Raw genomic sequence first — 17,009 nt, forward strand, 5'->3', positions numbered from 1 at the left:
AGATAGCAGCTGATAATGGCATGCAATCTTCAAATGACATTTTTTTTTAAATTTCCTTTACAATATGTAAATCCATTTTGGCTTATCCTGAATGATGACCTAAAAAAATTCTGTATGCTTCCTCTAAAAAAAAATTCTGTATGCTTCCTCAAAGTTTATTTAAGAATCCTGAAGGAAAAAAATGCCTTGATTACGTGTTTTTGTCATACACGGCAGAAAGTAGGACGAATCTACATATTTCCATTGAGAAACAGTGACTCCCAACTCAAAACAGCAGTTTAAAAAAAATATTTGCTCCTGGGATGTGGGCAACACTGGCAAGGCTACATTTATCACCCATCACTAGTTAACTTGAGAAGGTGGTGAAAGACCTTCTTCCTTAAGTGTCAGCTGTGGTTCAGTTGGTAGCACTGCCGCCTCTGAGTCAGGAGGTTGTGGGTTCAAGTCCCACTCCAGTGCAGTACTGAGGGAGTGCTGTACTGTCAGAAGTGCCGTCTTTCAGATGAGACATTAAATCGAGGCCCCGTCTGCTCTTTCAGGTGGACGTAAAAGATTCCATGGCACTATTTCGAAGAAGAGCAGGGAAGTTATCCGTGGTGTCCTGGCCTATATTTATCCCTCAATCAATCTCACATTACTGTTTGTGCACACTGCTGTGCGCAAGTTGGCTGCTGCGTTTCCTACATTACAACAGTGACTACACTTCAAAAGTACTTGATTAGCTGTAAAGCACTTTGGGGCATCCTTAAGTCATGAAAGGCGCTATAGAAATGCAAGTCTTTCTTTCTTCCTTAAAACCGAGTGGCTCGCTAGGCCACTTCAGAGGACATTAAGGGCTGGATTTTACCTGCCGAGATGAGTTGGTTGGGCGGGGGGGCAGGACTGCTGCCTTCCGGGTTCTAGTCCTGCCCCCAGCGACGTCCGAAGCACAAACGCTATTTTCCCCTGATTGGCCCTGTTAAGCCTACCCTGCGGGCTTGTCGGCCAATTAAGGGAAAGCCGGTGTCAGATGACGTCAGTTGATGATGCTTCATCCGCCGGTTTTCTTAAAGGGACATGTACCATTTATTTTTGACAGATGATCTGTCAGTGTTTGACAGCATTGTGGTGCTGTCAAACACTGACAATCACTGTACAAAGGTGAGCCCTTGTACCCAGGCTCTCCAATGACTCTGTCCTTAGGATAAAACAGATGGCAGCTGCAGGTGAGGTTACAGAAGCAATCTGTCACTTCTCCCAATGAGGTGAGGCCACACAAACACTTCAAAGCTTGTCACCCACAGAAAAATCTAAACACATTAAAAATGACTTTCCCAACATCTCCTTACCTCTGATACTCACCAGTGTCCCATTGAATCCTTCATACCACTTCTGCAGCTGTCATCTATACACAAACATTACAACAGACCCATAGCACGCCTCACTTCACCTGGCGGGAAGCCCGCAGCAGAAGTCTCAAGATGGGAAAAAGCCTCTTAACTACTTGTTAACAGGCAGTTAAGTGGCTATAATCCTCTTCCCGCCGCTAGGAGTCGGGTCCCTGCGCAAATCGGGGACCCGACTCCCAGGAAGATTGGTTGGAGGCGGGATGAGAGCAGGTTCGGGACCCGCTCCCATTCTTTTAGATTTTGCCAGCAGTCCTGCCTCCAAACCCGCCTCCTCAGGACTGGTAAAACCCAGCCCTAAGAGTCATGTATAGGCCAGGCTGGGTAGGGGTGGTAGGTTCCCTTCCTGAAGGGAATTAGTGAACTAGTACGGTTTTTACAACAAAACAGCAACTTTTATGGTAATTTTTTCCTGGTACTAGCTGACAAATTACCTGATTTATTGAATTCAATTTCACAACTTGCCAAAGTGGGATTATGGACTCTGAACCTCTGGGTTTCTAGTCCAGTACAACAGCCACTACACTACCGGACTATATACCCTCTCAATCCTCTTTTCATCAATAAAAATAAACTCAGTTCTGTGATTCTCTGTTCATAATTTGAAATCCTAAATCCTGGCTTGTCTCTTTCCAATATATCAATGTAATTCTGAAGGTAGTGTGCCCAGGTTTGTACATTCTAATGTGTTCTTACTCATGCTTTATACAGGGCTAAAATAACCTAATTGAATTTATAATCAAATAGCCTTAATGTGCTCCCTGGTACTTGATGAGCCTTGCTAATAACACCTTTGCACTGCTTGGGTACTTTTAGTGAATGGTTGATTATCACACTCAAATCATTTCCCATTCTCACTTTTGTTAATGTGGATCAATTGACTATGTAACTATGCTTTATGCATCCTTTTCTGATGTGCATTGCCAGGTGCTGATCCATGTTAAAATCCAGCTGCCATTCCTTAGAGATTCAATTACTTTGGCTGCAATTTTGCCGGCGCTCAGAGGGCGGGTTTGGAGGCGGGTCAGAGGTTAAATTCGATTTGATTGACGGCGGGTTCCGATTCCGCCATCAACCCGTCTCCAAACAGCTTTCCCAAGTGTTGGGTCCCCGATTTGCGAATGGACCCGACACCTAGCGGCGGGAAGCGGATTAAAGGCAATTACCTGCCTATTAGCAGGTACTTGTCGTAGTTTGCAGCCTATTTTTGGATTTTCCCGCTTCTAGGTCGGGTTTCCCGACGTCCGGACACCACGCCAGGTAAGTGTGGCATGTTGTGAGTCTGCTGTAATGTTTGTGGAATGATGATAGCTGCAGAAGTTGTGTGAAGGATCCAATGTTGCACATGGTGAGTTTCAGAGCAAAGAAATATTGGTTACTGCATTTTTTAAACATTTACAGATTTCTTTAGCTTACCAGTTTTTAAATCCATCTATATGTCCAGTGCCACCTCACTGGGAGAATCTCACCAGTGACAAATCGCTTCTGTCACCCACCTGCAGCCACCATCTATTCCAGCATATGGAGAGAGTCATTGGAGAGCCTGGGTGCAAGAGTTCACCTTTGTGCAGTGATTGTCAGTGTTTTCAGCACCTCAATGCTGTCAAACACTGAGAAATCAGCTGTCAAAATAAAATTGTGCGTGGTCCCTTTAAGGAAACCAGCAGATGACACATCGTCAAGTGACGTCATCAGACCCGCTTGCTGTTACTTGGCCGGCAAGCCCGCAGGGTGGGGTTAACAAGGTCAATCAAGGGAAAATCACGTCTGTGGAGCGGAGGCAGCTGGGGGCGGGACAGGAAGCTGGGAACCAGCTGACCTGCACCCATCCCGACACCGCTGACAAAATCGCGGCCTTTGTGTGCCACTCTCTACAGCACTGCTGCTGTAATGTAAGATCTGTGTCTCATGATAATATGTCCCACTCTAGGACTTGAACACATAACCTCGGTTGGCACCCCAATGCAGTGATGAGGTATTGCTGCATTGTCAGAATTGCTGCTCTTAGGAAGAGACATTAAACCGAAGCCCTGTCTGTCTGTTCAGGTGGACATTAAAATATTCCACAGCACTATTTGAAGAAGAGCATTGAATTCTCCCAGAGTGCTTTTCATCTAATTGGTGTGTTCCAAATGGCTGCCACATTTGCCTACATAACAACAGTGGCTGCACTTCAAAGTAATTAACTGTGTGAAGCACTTTGGGAGATTTCAGAGATACAGACATACGAAAATGACTGACCGGAAAAGATCAGCTGGTCCATCAAGCCTGCCCCATATTCATGATGCTTGGAGCATCGTGACTGGACACTTCCTGATACCACAAGATTCTATCCTGCGAAGTAACCCAGTGTGAGGTACCTTATCAAAGGCGTTCTGAAAATCCAGGTAGACAATGTCAACCAGATTACCCTCATCTATTAACCTAGTAATTTCTTCAAAAAACTCAATCAAGTTTGTAAGACATGACCTTCCTTTCAGGGAGCCATGTTGAGTATCTCTAATAGACCCATCTCTTTCTTAGTGATCATAAAGGTCGTCTCTTAGGATCCCTTCAAGCATCTCCCCGATGATGGATGTCAGGCTCATGGGCCTGTAGTTCCCTGGCTCTGATTTGACCCCTTTTTTGAATATCGGAATCCACATGAGCTACCTTCCAATCTAAAGTAACTATCCCTAACTCTGTTGAGCTACTGAAGATATGGGCAAAGAGCTCACAGAGCACCTGTCCCAACTCCTTGGGTGGTTGTCATCTGAACCTGGAGCCCATATCTATTTTGAGATTTCCTATTCTATCCAAGATGACATTTCTATCTATTTTAATATTTATAATGCTATTTAATACAGGGCATCCTACAGCTGTGATAAAGCACCATACAAATGCAAGTCTTTCAAGCCCAATAAAGTGTTACGAATGAACTGAAAGAGCAATTTCTTTTGCAGTTGCTGGGTCACAAAAACATATAAGAAAAGATCATCAGTCTCCATGCCTGGCAGAACCCTCCAAAGAGAGTAATTTAACACAGAATGCTGCAAGGCTGTCAAAAGAAATTGATACGTTCTCAGCTGGTGACATAGATGTGTCAGAATTATTATCATGATAATCCCCCTCATCTGTCATCCTGTCTGTACAGCACTGAAACTTCACAGAGTGAGTCACTGTGATTCCATTAGCAGTCCCATCTCAGCCTCTCTAGTTGCTGGTATTCCAAAGTAGCTGCAGGCAACTGGTAGCAGTGGCACTGAAGCAAGGCTCTAGGGGTGTGAAATAAACAAAAATATTCAATTCAACGTCAATATCATTCCGTGCACTCTGATGTTCAGAGTTGAGTCAAAACTATCCAAGTTAACCAAGTGTTTCATTAACAAGTTATTTGCCACCAAGTGTACTGTTAAGTCATACACAACAGCAAGGACCCAGATTTGATGCCCAGCTCATACTGAGTTAGCTAATATCAACTTGGTGCAGCAGATAAGGATCCTGCAATTGGACTCAGTAACCTTGGGCTTGGGAGTGGAAAGAAAACAGCCAGGGTTCCTGCTGCAGATTGATGTCGGGTGACCCCCAACAGAAAAGTGTGGGTATCAAGTGAAGATGCAGTCTGGATCAGCTGTGATGTTGCCCAAGGTTGAATATTAACAGGTAAAAGAACAGTTCTCAGTACAAACAGTATATTTAAAGTTATTACAAGCTTGACTATTCTTTTCAAAATGTCAAAAACACTATTCTGTACTCATTAAAGTTGGTAAGCGTACTATCTTGCACGGGACATGGCATAGCTGCTGTACATCCATCCCATTAAAGATGAAATGAACACATTCCAATCGCTTCAAATCTGTGATCACAATCGTTCACTTCCTCCTCTGTTGCATCAAGACGACACAGCCTCTGTAAGTGCCACTGACTGGTATTCTCACCAAGGTTTCCTACCAGCAATGTTTTTTTAGCACTTATTTCACTGAACTACGGGCACTGGCTCGACTGGAACTATTCAGAATATTCCAAAGGAATATTGCAAATGAACACCCCAGGTTAGTCATCTTGCGCTGACTGAATTAAAAATCAATCAGGGATTCACAATAAAACTAAGCAAGAACATTTCCTGTGCTCACAATTAGGCATTTCTGGAACCAATTAGATTGGAATATTATCTACATTTTTCTACAACTTATTGTAACCAAACCATTAACTGGAATACTGACCTTCCCAGTTCCCCTCTGGATAGAAATAACCCTTTTTTTAAAAATAATCTTCAATCCAGGGATTTGAAGTTTTGTTTTATTAAGCATTCTTTAAAGAATGAACTGCGAGCAGGAATGTCTGCAACAAGCCGCTGAATTGGCACGGCCTGGGAGTCAAATTGGCCTCCTGTGAAGATCTTGTACAACTAGTTCATGTGACTGAACACTTCCAAATCCGAAGGAGGAATAATTCCTAACTAACCTGTGGACAGCAAAAACAGTCCGTGAATTCTAGTACTCCAAATTGCAAGACTCCACCGCTCTAGAATGGGGTATGGAATGCACTGCCTGAAAGGGCGGCGAAAGCAGATTCAATAGCAACTTTCAAAAGGGAATTCGATATATACTTGAAAAGTAAAAAAATTGCGGAGCTATGGGGTATGAGCAGGGGAGTGGGACTAATTGGCTAGTTCTATCGAAGGGCCGGCACAGGCACGGTGGGCCGAATGGCCTCCTTCTGTGCTGTATCATTCTATGATTCTATGCTGTATTAGAAAGTAAAATTGCAAATGGTGAAAACCTGAGATAAAAATCAGAAAATCCTGGAAATGCACAACAGGCTTGTCAGCACCTCAAACAGGAAGAGAGGTTAGTGTTTTGGGCAGAGATCCCTCATCGAAATTAATGAGAGTCTCCACTTGAAACAGCCACCCGTTTTTCTATTTCAGATACTGAAGGACCTGTTGTGTATTTCTAGAACTTTTGCTTTTATCTTACATTGTATTTGTGTTGTTTTTATTTAGCCCTCTCAAGTTCGTGCCCGCCATGGCTCAGTGGTAGCACTCTCTCCTCTGAGTTAGAAGGTTGTGGGTTCGAGCCACACTCCAGAGACTGGAGCACATAATTCAGGCCAACACTCTTGGTGCCAATATGAAGGAGTGCTGCACCGTTGGCGGTGCTGTATTTCGGAAGTGACGGCAAACCGAAGTTCCGTCTGCCCTCTCAGGTGGACGTAAAAGATCACTTGGCGCTATTTCGAAGAGGCGTAGGGGAGTTCTCCCTGGTGTCCTGGCCAATATTTATCACTCAACCAACATCACTAAAAAGATGATGTGGTCATGGCTGAGGACACCTATCACTGGCACTTCCGCTTCATAAGGTTATGCCATCTCCTGCAGACAGCAGATGAGGACAAAATCAATAACCTGCCGACAGCCAGTCTCTGCACTCAAACATAAAGAATGGCCATTTGGGTGAGGTGTCAACACTTGGTGGAGCCCTATACAGAGCAAATTGAAACATTAGGAGTGACAGTGGAGATTCAGTCCACTGTGATAGCATTTTCTTGGGAGAAATATTAAAGATGAACCATTCATTTTCCTGTTCGTGAAACATTGATATGGAATAGATAAAATGAATGCATTTTCTAAAATAATGCTCAAAATGAAAATGGTTCAAGACTGGGTACAAATGAAATGGATGCCACAGCTGTATTAACAAGATATAGAGTTGTATTTCCAGTTAGCAAGGGAAGCGGAAATTTAATTCAGATAAAATCATTTCTGGAATCATTCAGTATTTCCAAATAAATAAACAATTTCCCGGAATAGATAAAGTAGCACGGATGAGCAGAAGAGGAATGCTAGCACAGTGCCAATTCATTCAGCACTAAATGATCTGTTAAACAAATTATACAATATTTCCAAATTACAAATAATTGTACTGTTGTGGATTTGTATTGAATGCAGATAATACTGACAATTTTGAACTTGGTTCAAGACTGAAATCGCTAGATCTTTGGCCACTAAGGGAATCAAGGGATATGGGAATAGGGTGGTAAAATGGAATTGATGCAGAAGTTCAGCCATGATCTTATTGAATGGCAGAGCAGGCTCGAGGGGCCGTATGGCCTACTCCTGCTCCTAATTCTTAAGTTCTTGCAAACTTGAAAATATTCACAAAATGAAAATGATGACAAAATTTAGAGCTGGAAATCTTGTGGATTTATAGAATGTCTCCTAAAACATGAAATGGTCCCATGTTTCAATTGTCAGATTATAGCCTTCAAATTACATTCTGCGGAGATTTGTGTACAACCTCTTAAAGCATTCAAAATTAAATAATTAAATTCCTGCTGGATCAACACCTCTTAAATTAGCGTAACAACGAACATCATACGAATGCGTTAGGCATCTCACCCCATAATTTCAAGGCTGGGATTGTATTTTAAAGTGTGACACTGCTTATGCTGGAGAGGGAGCAGAACTCAACTCTGTGTAAGAAGATGGTAATACCACTCTCACAGAACTAAGGAACCATCTGAAAGTGTAAATATATTTAAATGGTAAATTTTTTTTTGAAAATATTGACTAGTAAAATAAATACGTTTAATAGTGTATTACATTCTTCCATGGTTTGGTTCCAGTGCAGCTGGAGGTAGTGTGAGGGCTTATGTTGTTGGACATGTGTTTGAAAGTTTTGATTTTGAAGCAAATTTGAAAGGCAAAGTTATCCCATTTATATAGGCAGCGGTCAAATAATCTGCCTGTAATATGCAAAACATTTCATGGAAATGGTATCAGGGCATATTGGGCCTGAATTTGCAATCGGACGTTTCCCGCGGGCGGATGCCTCCGATCATCAAATTTTCTACGCATTTACCTGGTGGTCCAGGAGATACGGAGGATTGCGATCCTGGGCCTCTCCTGGTAGAAATGCGTAGAGGCCCACGTATTCCAGGGACGCAGGCGGTTCGCAAGCGCCCCTGGGATCGCATGGGCCAGCCCAACCAATAAAAGAAGGGAATCCCCATTCATTCTTTCATCCCCATTTTACGTACGGATCTGTCAAAAGTATGAATGAGGGCGTCTTAAAAAATACACAAACACATGAAATAAATGTTTAAAAAAATAACATATATAAAATTAATTAAAATGGCATTTAATTAAATATTTTAAACAAAAATTTAATTTTTTGAAGTTTTTAAAAATATGCTTTAACGGGGCTAAAAATAAACTTACCTTATTGGACAGGGTTTTTAATGTATAAGTGAGTGATAACATTTTATTTTTCTATTTTTTTAAACTCTTACGCTGGTAAAAGCAGGCCTTACGCTGCTTTAGCCAGGCGTAAGAATTCCACGGCCTTTCAGCGGGCGGAAGTTGGGCAAATAGCGCAACTCTCCACCCGCGGAGGCCCTTTTCCCGGGGATGCGGAGGATTCTTGACAGATCGCAAGTGCTAGGTTTCATCGCATGCCTAAACCCGGCACTTGCGCGGCCCCTACGGGCGCATTCACACCTTGTACGCACCCGTAGGGGGTCGCAAAATACGGCCCAGTGAACAAAATGTTCACACAGCAATGCGACAGTGACAACTAAAGTACTCTTCTGACAAGGAGTGTGTAAGTGGCAGGTGTGGTACCTTTCTCAATCTTCTGGTGAAAGTTGATGGCGTCCACAGATGCAGTCACAATGTTGGTCTTGCAATGACGAGCTGCCACAATGCCGGCCACCTCATCCATCAGCTTCATCGTGACACCTGAAAGGAAAGATCCATTTAAATAACTGGCAAACACAAAATAAACAAATGAAAAGGAAAACCCCTTCCAAACATATTGCTAATGCCTGAATAAACCTTGACTTTGCTATTTATTTAACAGTATTTATAGATATTCGGTAGGAAATGGTTTAGTTACGGTAAATCCAACGCACTACCTCAAAGTCAATCTTGACTGTAGGATAAAGGAGTACATATTTAAACTAGTGAAAGGCAAATTTAGGACGGATGTCAGGAAGCCCTTCTTCACACAAGGAGCGATCAACACTTGAAATGGACCTCCAGGTTGGGGAGTGGAAGCAAAAACCTTGGAGCGATTTAACAGGCAGTTGCCCGCAGGCTTAATGAAAGAAAGATTTGAAAGACTTGCATTTATACAGCGCATTTCACAACCTCAGGATGTCCAAAAGCGCTTTACAGCAATGAAGTATTTCTGAAGTGTAGTTACTGTTGTAATGCAAGAAAGGCAGCAGCCAATTTGCGCACAGCAAGCTCCCACAAACAGCAATGACCGGATAACCTGGGTTTTTTTTAGGTCTTGTTTAGGGATCAATATTGGCCAGGGCACTGGGGAGAACTCCCCTGCTCTTCTTCGAAATAGTACCAAGCGATCTTTTACATCCACCTGAGAGGTCAGACGGGGCTTCGGTTTATCGTCTCATTCGAAAGATGGCACCTCCGAAAGTGCAGCACTCCCTCAGCACTGCACTAGAGTATCAGCCTAGATTTTGTGCTCAAGTGCCTGTAATGGGACTTGAACCCACAACCTTCTGGCTCATAGACTTCTACCACTGAGCCATGGCTGATGAGGTCAGATGGACAAATGTCCTCCCTCACCATATCTTGTGGTTGTGTGTGGATTGCTGCAGCCCCCATGGTAAAGAAAGTCCCATGTTTAAATCATATTTCTTTGCCAGTAACCTTGCAAAGTACAGTCCAGCACCTCAGCAGATTTGCCCAGCAACTAATGGAAGCATGTGCTATACAAACTCTTCCATTCCGTCAGTGGACTCTCTTCACATCATCTGGAACCTAACTTTAAAAAAAAACATTTTCTTGTTCATTTTTTTCTCACCAAGGTGAGGTATATCAGGGCTGGGAAGTAAAACACTTTCCATCAGGCACCCAGTATCCGCAGCAAGCACTCCCAGGTCAGGTATAACGCAGCCTGGTGCTGAATAAAGCTCCCTCTACTGTGCCCCCACAATGTGCCCCAGTGTCAAACTCAACCCTCACTGCACCCGTGTAACATTTGTTTTCCCACACCGGGCATCTTATCTCTTTTGAGTGAGAGGAACAATTTAGTACCAATCGATTCCGAATCAGCGGCAGTTTCGAGTAGCGGTCCATGCCAGGTGGGCACTGAGTTAAGATTGCCCAAGCTCATTTCATGTAGGAATCCTACAGCCAATAACCAGAGATTTTTTTCAACCCATCAGTGTGGCTTGTATTTGACCTCAGGTACCAGGAGCAGTCTTTACTATTTTTTCAGTGACTGAATTTAGACTGAGCTCTAACTGCTGGCTGAGGCAAAGATGTCAAGTTGCATAAAACTCACTGCTACCACTGCGGGCACCACAGGGACTGGAGTGTAGAGTGGGCACTGCTAACAACATTATTATTTAAGTTTATAAATTTCCTTTTATTTTTTTTATGGTTAAGTTCTTTATTAAATGGTGCATTTTTGTTTGGTTATTGGTTATTTTAGAAAAGGCATAATGATGCTAGGGTAGGCCACGGTGTTGCCAAGCAAACAATCTCACAATAGGTTGCTAAGCATTCTTTAATATTGATGATCTCTCAAATCAAAATCATCCAAAATTCAAACTGTTTGTAGCAATCTAATATATCACAAAATTTAATTGCATATGATAACTGATTTCAGATTGAAATGCAATACAGTAATACAGCCACAGAGGGGCTGCTCCATTACCCTCTCTGGGGCAGCACAGTTGAGGCTGTTTGCCAGCAATATCGCGAGTCGGGAGCCAGCAGAGCTAATCCACGGCCCTCCTGGATGACTTTTAATGTAAAGACTTGGACACGAGTCTTCTGGCCATCAATATGAATGAGAAATCATAAAAAGGCAAAGCGCACTGCTGTCTATGCCTTGTCCTCTCCTCCCCATTTATAAAAAGGATCATTTCCACATTTGTACACGGAAGGTGTCTGGAGCCCTTTCAAAGACTGCGTGGTATTATTAACTACATGTCTACACCCAGTATTCAATGGCTAAAGAAAAGCCAAAGCATGAAAATAAGAATCAGTGCGTAATTTTACAATTGATGGTCCAGATTGTACTCCTATTCCGCTTTTAGTGACATACAGATACTCATCTGTCAGTGCAGGCTACAGCAGCAAGATCAGGGGCACACTGATCCACTGCTCTACGGAATGAAGTGAAATTAAATGAATAAATGTGGGGGCATTTTCTCTCTCCCCACTCCATTTGAGTGCTGGGTTGGATGCGTGATACTGAGGAACACTGATGCGTAAGTGCATTGTATCTTTCGGAACATCCTTTCATCAGCAGGAAAGACGCTAATTGTGAATGCAAACGGGTCGCAATTTACGAGTAGGCAGTACAAGTCACGCTCAGCACTTTCATAACTGAGCTTTGTGGGGTCAAAGGAAGACGAGCGCACACAGTAAAACAGCAGCAGCCAGTTTTATAGCGGGTACCTGTTAAACTGTTGTTTTCAGAATGCATGATTAAATAAAGATTTGTTAGTTTGCATGAATGTGTTTTTTTCTCTGTAACTTTACTCCCCCCACCCACCGGCCCTCACCCCCAATTTTACTTTTATGCTAAAAAGCTGCAAGCAGACTACTCCTGCTGGGAGACCATAGGTCACAGACTGCTCTTGCTGGGACAGCAATCAGGCTGCAGACTCCTCCATGCCGCCCAGTGCAGCTGGGAGAAAAGGTCACTTCCGCACAGCTGAACTATGGTTGAGAGCTGTAGACCTTTCCATGCAGCCTTGATCGGCTGGAAGATTTTGTGTTAGTTCTGCTTCGTGTTATTTATCAAGAGCCAATGCTCCAGTATGTCAATGCACTCAGATGCAACGCTACAGATGTCATGTTGCAGATGTCACACTCCAGACATCACACTTTGTTACAGGTGTAAAACAACGTTAAAATGCTGTCTGTTTCTGACCTGCGCTTCTAACCTCCACCTTAAAACTAACAAGCAACAGCAACAACAACTTTTATTTATAGCGCCTTTAATGTAGTAAAATGTCCTAAGGCGCTTCACGGGAGTGTTATAAAACAAAATTTGACACCAAGGGCTGGATTTTCATTCAGCAGTCGGGAAGGAGGCGGGACTACAACTTTCGGGGTTGTAGTCCCGCCTCCATCGAGTAGCGGCCAATCCACGCGATTTTCACTTGATTGACCTTGTTGAGCCCGCCCAGCGGGCTCAGCAGGCCAATTAAGGGCCACCCGGCAACAGGTGACGTCACAGACTGAAATTTCATCTGCCAAGACGTGTTGACAGATGAAATATCAGTGTTTCACAGCTGTTTGAAGCTGTCAAATACTGACAGTCTTACTTCTAACCTGAGTCCTTCTACGCAGACTCAGTTAGAAATGTCGCCGGCACTGAAAGCTGCAGGCTGTCACTTTTGACAGATCGCAGCCGTTCTGCTTTCTGTGCCGGCTGAACGATGGACACCCGAAACCTGGAGGATGGAAGGCTTTAAAGGTAAGTACAGGTAATTTAAACTTCTTTACACACTTTAGACACACCAAACACACTTACTTTTGCACTCATGCACCCATCACTCACCTGAACACCGACATCTCGACCCCTCCAAGTCCTTCAACCCGACGGCCCGACTCCTCTAACCTGGCGTGGTTTGGAGCCGTCGGGAATCCCACACGACACCCCTCAAAATAGGGATTAGGCTAAAAACTGCCTGTTAACTACCTGTTAACAGGCAGTTAATTGGCACTAATCCCTTCCTGCCTCGGGTCGGCGGGTCCCAGTGCGGGGCGGGTACCCGCCTCCTTTGAAACTTACATGGAGGCGGGTTTTGGGCGGGATGGTGTCGGGACCCCCGAATTCAGGATTTTAGCCCCCCACACGCCTAAAAGCCTGCCTCACGGCACACTGAAAATCGACCCCCAAGTCACATAAGGAGGAATTTGGGCAGATGACCAAAAGCTTGGTCAAAGAGGTAGGTTTTAAAGAATGTCTTAAAGGAGGAAAGCGAGGTAAAGAGGTTTAGGGAGGGAATTCCAGAGCTTAAGGCCGAGGCAGCTGAAGGCACGGCTGCCAATGGTTAAGTGATTATAATCAGGGATACTCAAGAGGCCAGAATTGGAGGAGTGCAGATATCTCAGTGGTTTGTGGGGCTGGAGGAGATTACAGAGATAGGGAGGGGCGATGTCATGGAGGCCAAGGATGAGAATTTTGAAATCGAGGCGTTGTGTAACTGGGAGCCAATGTAGGTCAGCGAGCACAGGGGTGATGGGTGAACGGGACTTGGTGCGAGTTAGGACACGGGCAGCCGAGTTTTGAATGACCTCAAGTTTATGTAGGGTAGAAAATGGGAGGCCAGCCAGAAGTGCGTTGGAATAGTCAAGTCTAGAGGTAAGTCTAGATAGAGCACAGTCCAATATGCAAACTGCTTTGGCCAAACAACAATTTAACTCTGAATGACCTGAGAGTCTCTTGGCTTAACAACAATTAGATTATCCTGTCTTAAAGGAACACCTTAGCAAAAAATACATGGTATAATACTCCAGTCTTTATAAGCGAATTATCTTTAGTGTCAGCAATGACTGGAAATCTGCTCGTAAATATAAACACCTTACATCGAGCATGCATCCATCATACTCCAGACTTGACACTTCAAAGTGTCAAGCTTTTTTGTACAGATGCAAACAATCTTACAAAAAGAGAAAGAAAGGTAATCATTTCATGCTGGGTTCCTGTGACCTGGAGCCAGAAAGTGACAAGCAGCTACAAATGTTCTCTAACCAAGGTCAGGAGTTTACAAGCAGCAACAGCTATCTGAATTTAGCTATCTGCTCCACTTCCTTACAGGAAATAGTTGAGCAATGGTCTTAAAAGGACAGACTTAAACATAGCTCCACTTTTGCAGCTAAACATCACAACTGTGCTCCAGACTATGAGCAATGCCACAGGACTTAAAAATCCCTTTTCTGAACAGAATTTAGTCTCTAAAATGCTCTTCCTCCAATCTGTAATGAGGTTGATAAAGAAACCCCTCAGAAATAGTACCATTTCCAGCTGCAATCCTTTTACATTAGACCATGTGGAAATTGCTCTGCTGTAATTAATTCTGTTCTAACAAGCACAGCACAGGCTAGTAATAATTTATTGTCTAGCCTCTTAATAGCAGTTTTTAAATACAGCTTGCATAGGTCAAGTTAAAAACACAATTTATTTCTTGTTAATTCCCTAAAGGTGCCTGAATTGTGGGAAACACACTCGTGTTTATTTTAGCTGCCTTTCCAACAATCTATACTGAACTTGAAACCATATCCCAGAAGTGTTAATCCAATTAGCAAAGGAGTTCTCCAATTGGCAAAAGAACCAGAGGCGATATTAGGAAAAACAAATTTAAGCAGCGAGTTATGAAAATACTGCAGATGCTGGAAATCCAAAATAACAACAGAAAATGCTGGAAAAACTCAGCAGGCCAGACAACATCCGTGGAGAGAAAATAGAGTCAACGTTTCGGGTCAAAACCCTTTGTCAAGACTGGAAGGGAAATGAAATAGATTGAAAGGCAGGGCTGGGAGAGAACAAAAGAAGTGAAGAGACATTAAGAGGTATTCAAAACGAGACGAGATGGTGATAGGACTAGTGGAGACAAAAGATGGCTCTAGATTAGGTGTGAAATGCGCTGGCAGAATGGGAGACAGCTGCCATGTGGGAGAGAAAAAATAAAGGGGGGGGGGGGGGAAAGGGCCAAAACAAAGATGTGGATAAAATATAAGCAAAAATGTAATGGGGGCCGAGGTTATGATCTGAAATTGTTGAACTCGATATTGAGTCCGGAAGGCTGTAAAGTGCCTAATCGGAAGATGTGCGGGTTAGGTTGATTGGCTATGATAAATTGAACCTTAGTGTTAGGGGGATTAAATACGTGGGGTTACGGGGATAGGGTGGGATATGTGTTGGTGTAGGGGTTACGGGGATCGGGTGGGATATGTGTCGGTGCAGGCTCGATGGGCCGAAATGGCCTCTATCTGCACTGTGGGGTTTCTGTGATTCTGTGATTCTGTGATCTGGAATGCACTGCAAAGGGTGGTGGAAGCAGATTCAATAGTAACTTTCAAAAGAGAATTGGATAAATACTTGAAGGGGAAAAAATTGCAGGGCTATGGGGAAAGAGCAAGGGAACGGGACTAATTGGATAACTCTTTCAAAGAGCCGGCACAGACATGATGGGCCAAATGGCCTCCTTCTCCGCTGTATCAGTCTATGATTTATGAAGCAATCTCATCATGAACCTTTTGATTATAGAAACTTCATTTCAAAATCTGCACATTATCAGCCAAATCATTTTTGTTTCTTAATTGAGAAGACTGGACAAGGGGCTGAGGTTCAGAGTGTAGGACACAACCAAGGTTGAAAAGAGTAGTTGAGAAGATGAGAAAATCAAGAAGTAGTGGTGCCAATAAAAAGGAAAAAACTGCAAACTCTGGAAATTTGAAATTGATAAACAGAAAATGCTACAAGTACACAGCGAGTCAGCCAGTACTCGTAAAAACAAGTCAATTTTTTAGTTGCAGACCCTTCATTAGAACGGACAACCAAAATAGAAGCAAACATTTTAATAAGGTTGGAATAGAGAGGGATAAATTGGGAGGGGGAGAAACAACAGATACTCCAATCACAAAGAGGGAGCTAATAGGCTGCATGACCTGCAAACTACTCAATAAAGGAAAAAAACGGTTAGATCGTATAAAAGGTCACCTTAGTGAGGCAATGGAAGGATATAAAAAAAACCCAAAAGATGTACAAGTCATTAAGAGGATGAAAAAAGGCCCATACAAATGAAAATCTGAGGAAATGGGTGAGGAGCAAGAGAAAAAAAAAACTAAATCTAGGAGGTCTGAAATGAGAGCAGAAATTTCTTGGAGAACACAAGGTCAGCCTGTCCTAAATAGAGAATAAAATAAGCCAGCACCACGGGTGCAGACACTCCCCAACGGAGCCAGTTGTATTCTGAGCAAGGATCTACTACTGAGATGTCAATCTGAACTCCAACACTCCACACCATCAGCAAACCCTGCCGTAAAGAAAATGGAGATTGTAGCTGAGATCTGGGGTTAAAGACAATCTCCAGACCAGAGAGCTGCAGAGTGCCCAGTAGAAAGATGAAGATATTGTTCCTGAAGTTTGTGCTGAACCTGGTTGGAAGAATGTAAGTGGACACTTCTTCGCACAAAGGGTGGTAGAAGTGCAGAGCTCTCTCGCACAGAAAGCAGTAGATGCTGGCTCAATGAATAATTTTAAATCTGAGATCGAGAGATTTTTTGCTAGCCAAGGGTATAAAGGGATATGGAGCCAAGGCGGGTGGAAGGAGTTAGAATACAGATCAGCCACGATCTCATTGACTGGCGGAACAGGCGCGAGGGGCTGAATGGCCTGCTCCTGTTGCTATGGTGAGGCCAGAATGCAGACTGCACGGGGGTGTTCCGCAAAGTGGACACCACGGGCTCGATTTTCAGCTTCTTGCCATCGCGCCTTAGTAATGGCGCACACCATTATCATGGTGCAGACGTTCCAGGAAATTATGACGTGAGTGACTTGTGTCATTATGTACGCTATGCCATCGATGCATTTAAGGAGAAGCTAGATAACCACGAGGAAGAAAGGTATAGAAGGTTGTGTTGATGGG

The 17,009-nt window shown here is 43.5% G+C and overlaps 1 protein-coding gene across 3 annotated transcripts in view; it reads right to left on the reverse strand.

The window, feature by feature from the left end:
- Window positions 1-17,009, reverse strand: part of acot7 (acyl-CoA thioesterase 7) — a 288,558-nt gene that overhangs the window by 80,692 nt on the left and 190,857 nt on the right. For all 3 annotated transcript variants that reach the window (XM_085967290.1, XM_085967292.1, XM_085967293.1), the window contains one exon: window positions 8,989-9,105. In XM_085967290.1, coding sequence (XP_085823416.1) covers window positions 8,989-9,105 — 117 coding nt within the window. The remainder of the gene's footprint in view (window positions 1-8,988; window positions 9,106-17,009) is intronic.

Source organism: Somniosus microcephalus, chromosome 25, assembly GCF_052327205.1.
Source record: "Somniosus microcephalus isolate GS21.2 chromosome 25, FLI_Smic_1.0, whole genome shotgun sequence".
NCBI lineage: Eukaryota > Metazoa > Chordata > Chondrichthyes > Squaliformes > Somniosidae > Somniosus > Somniosus microcephalus.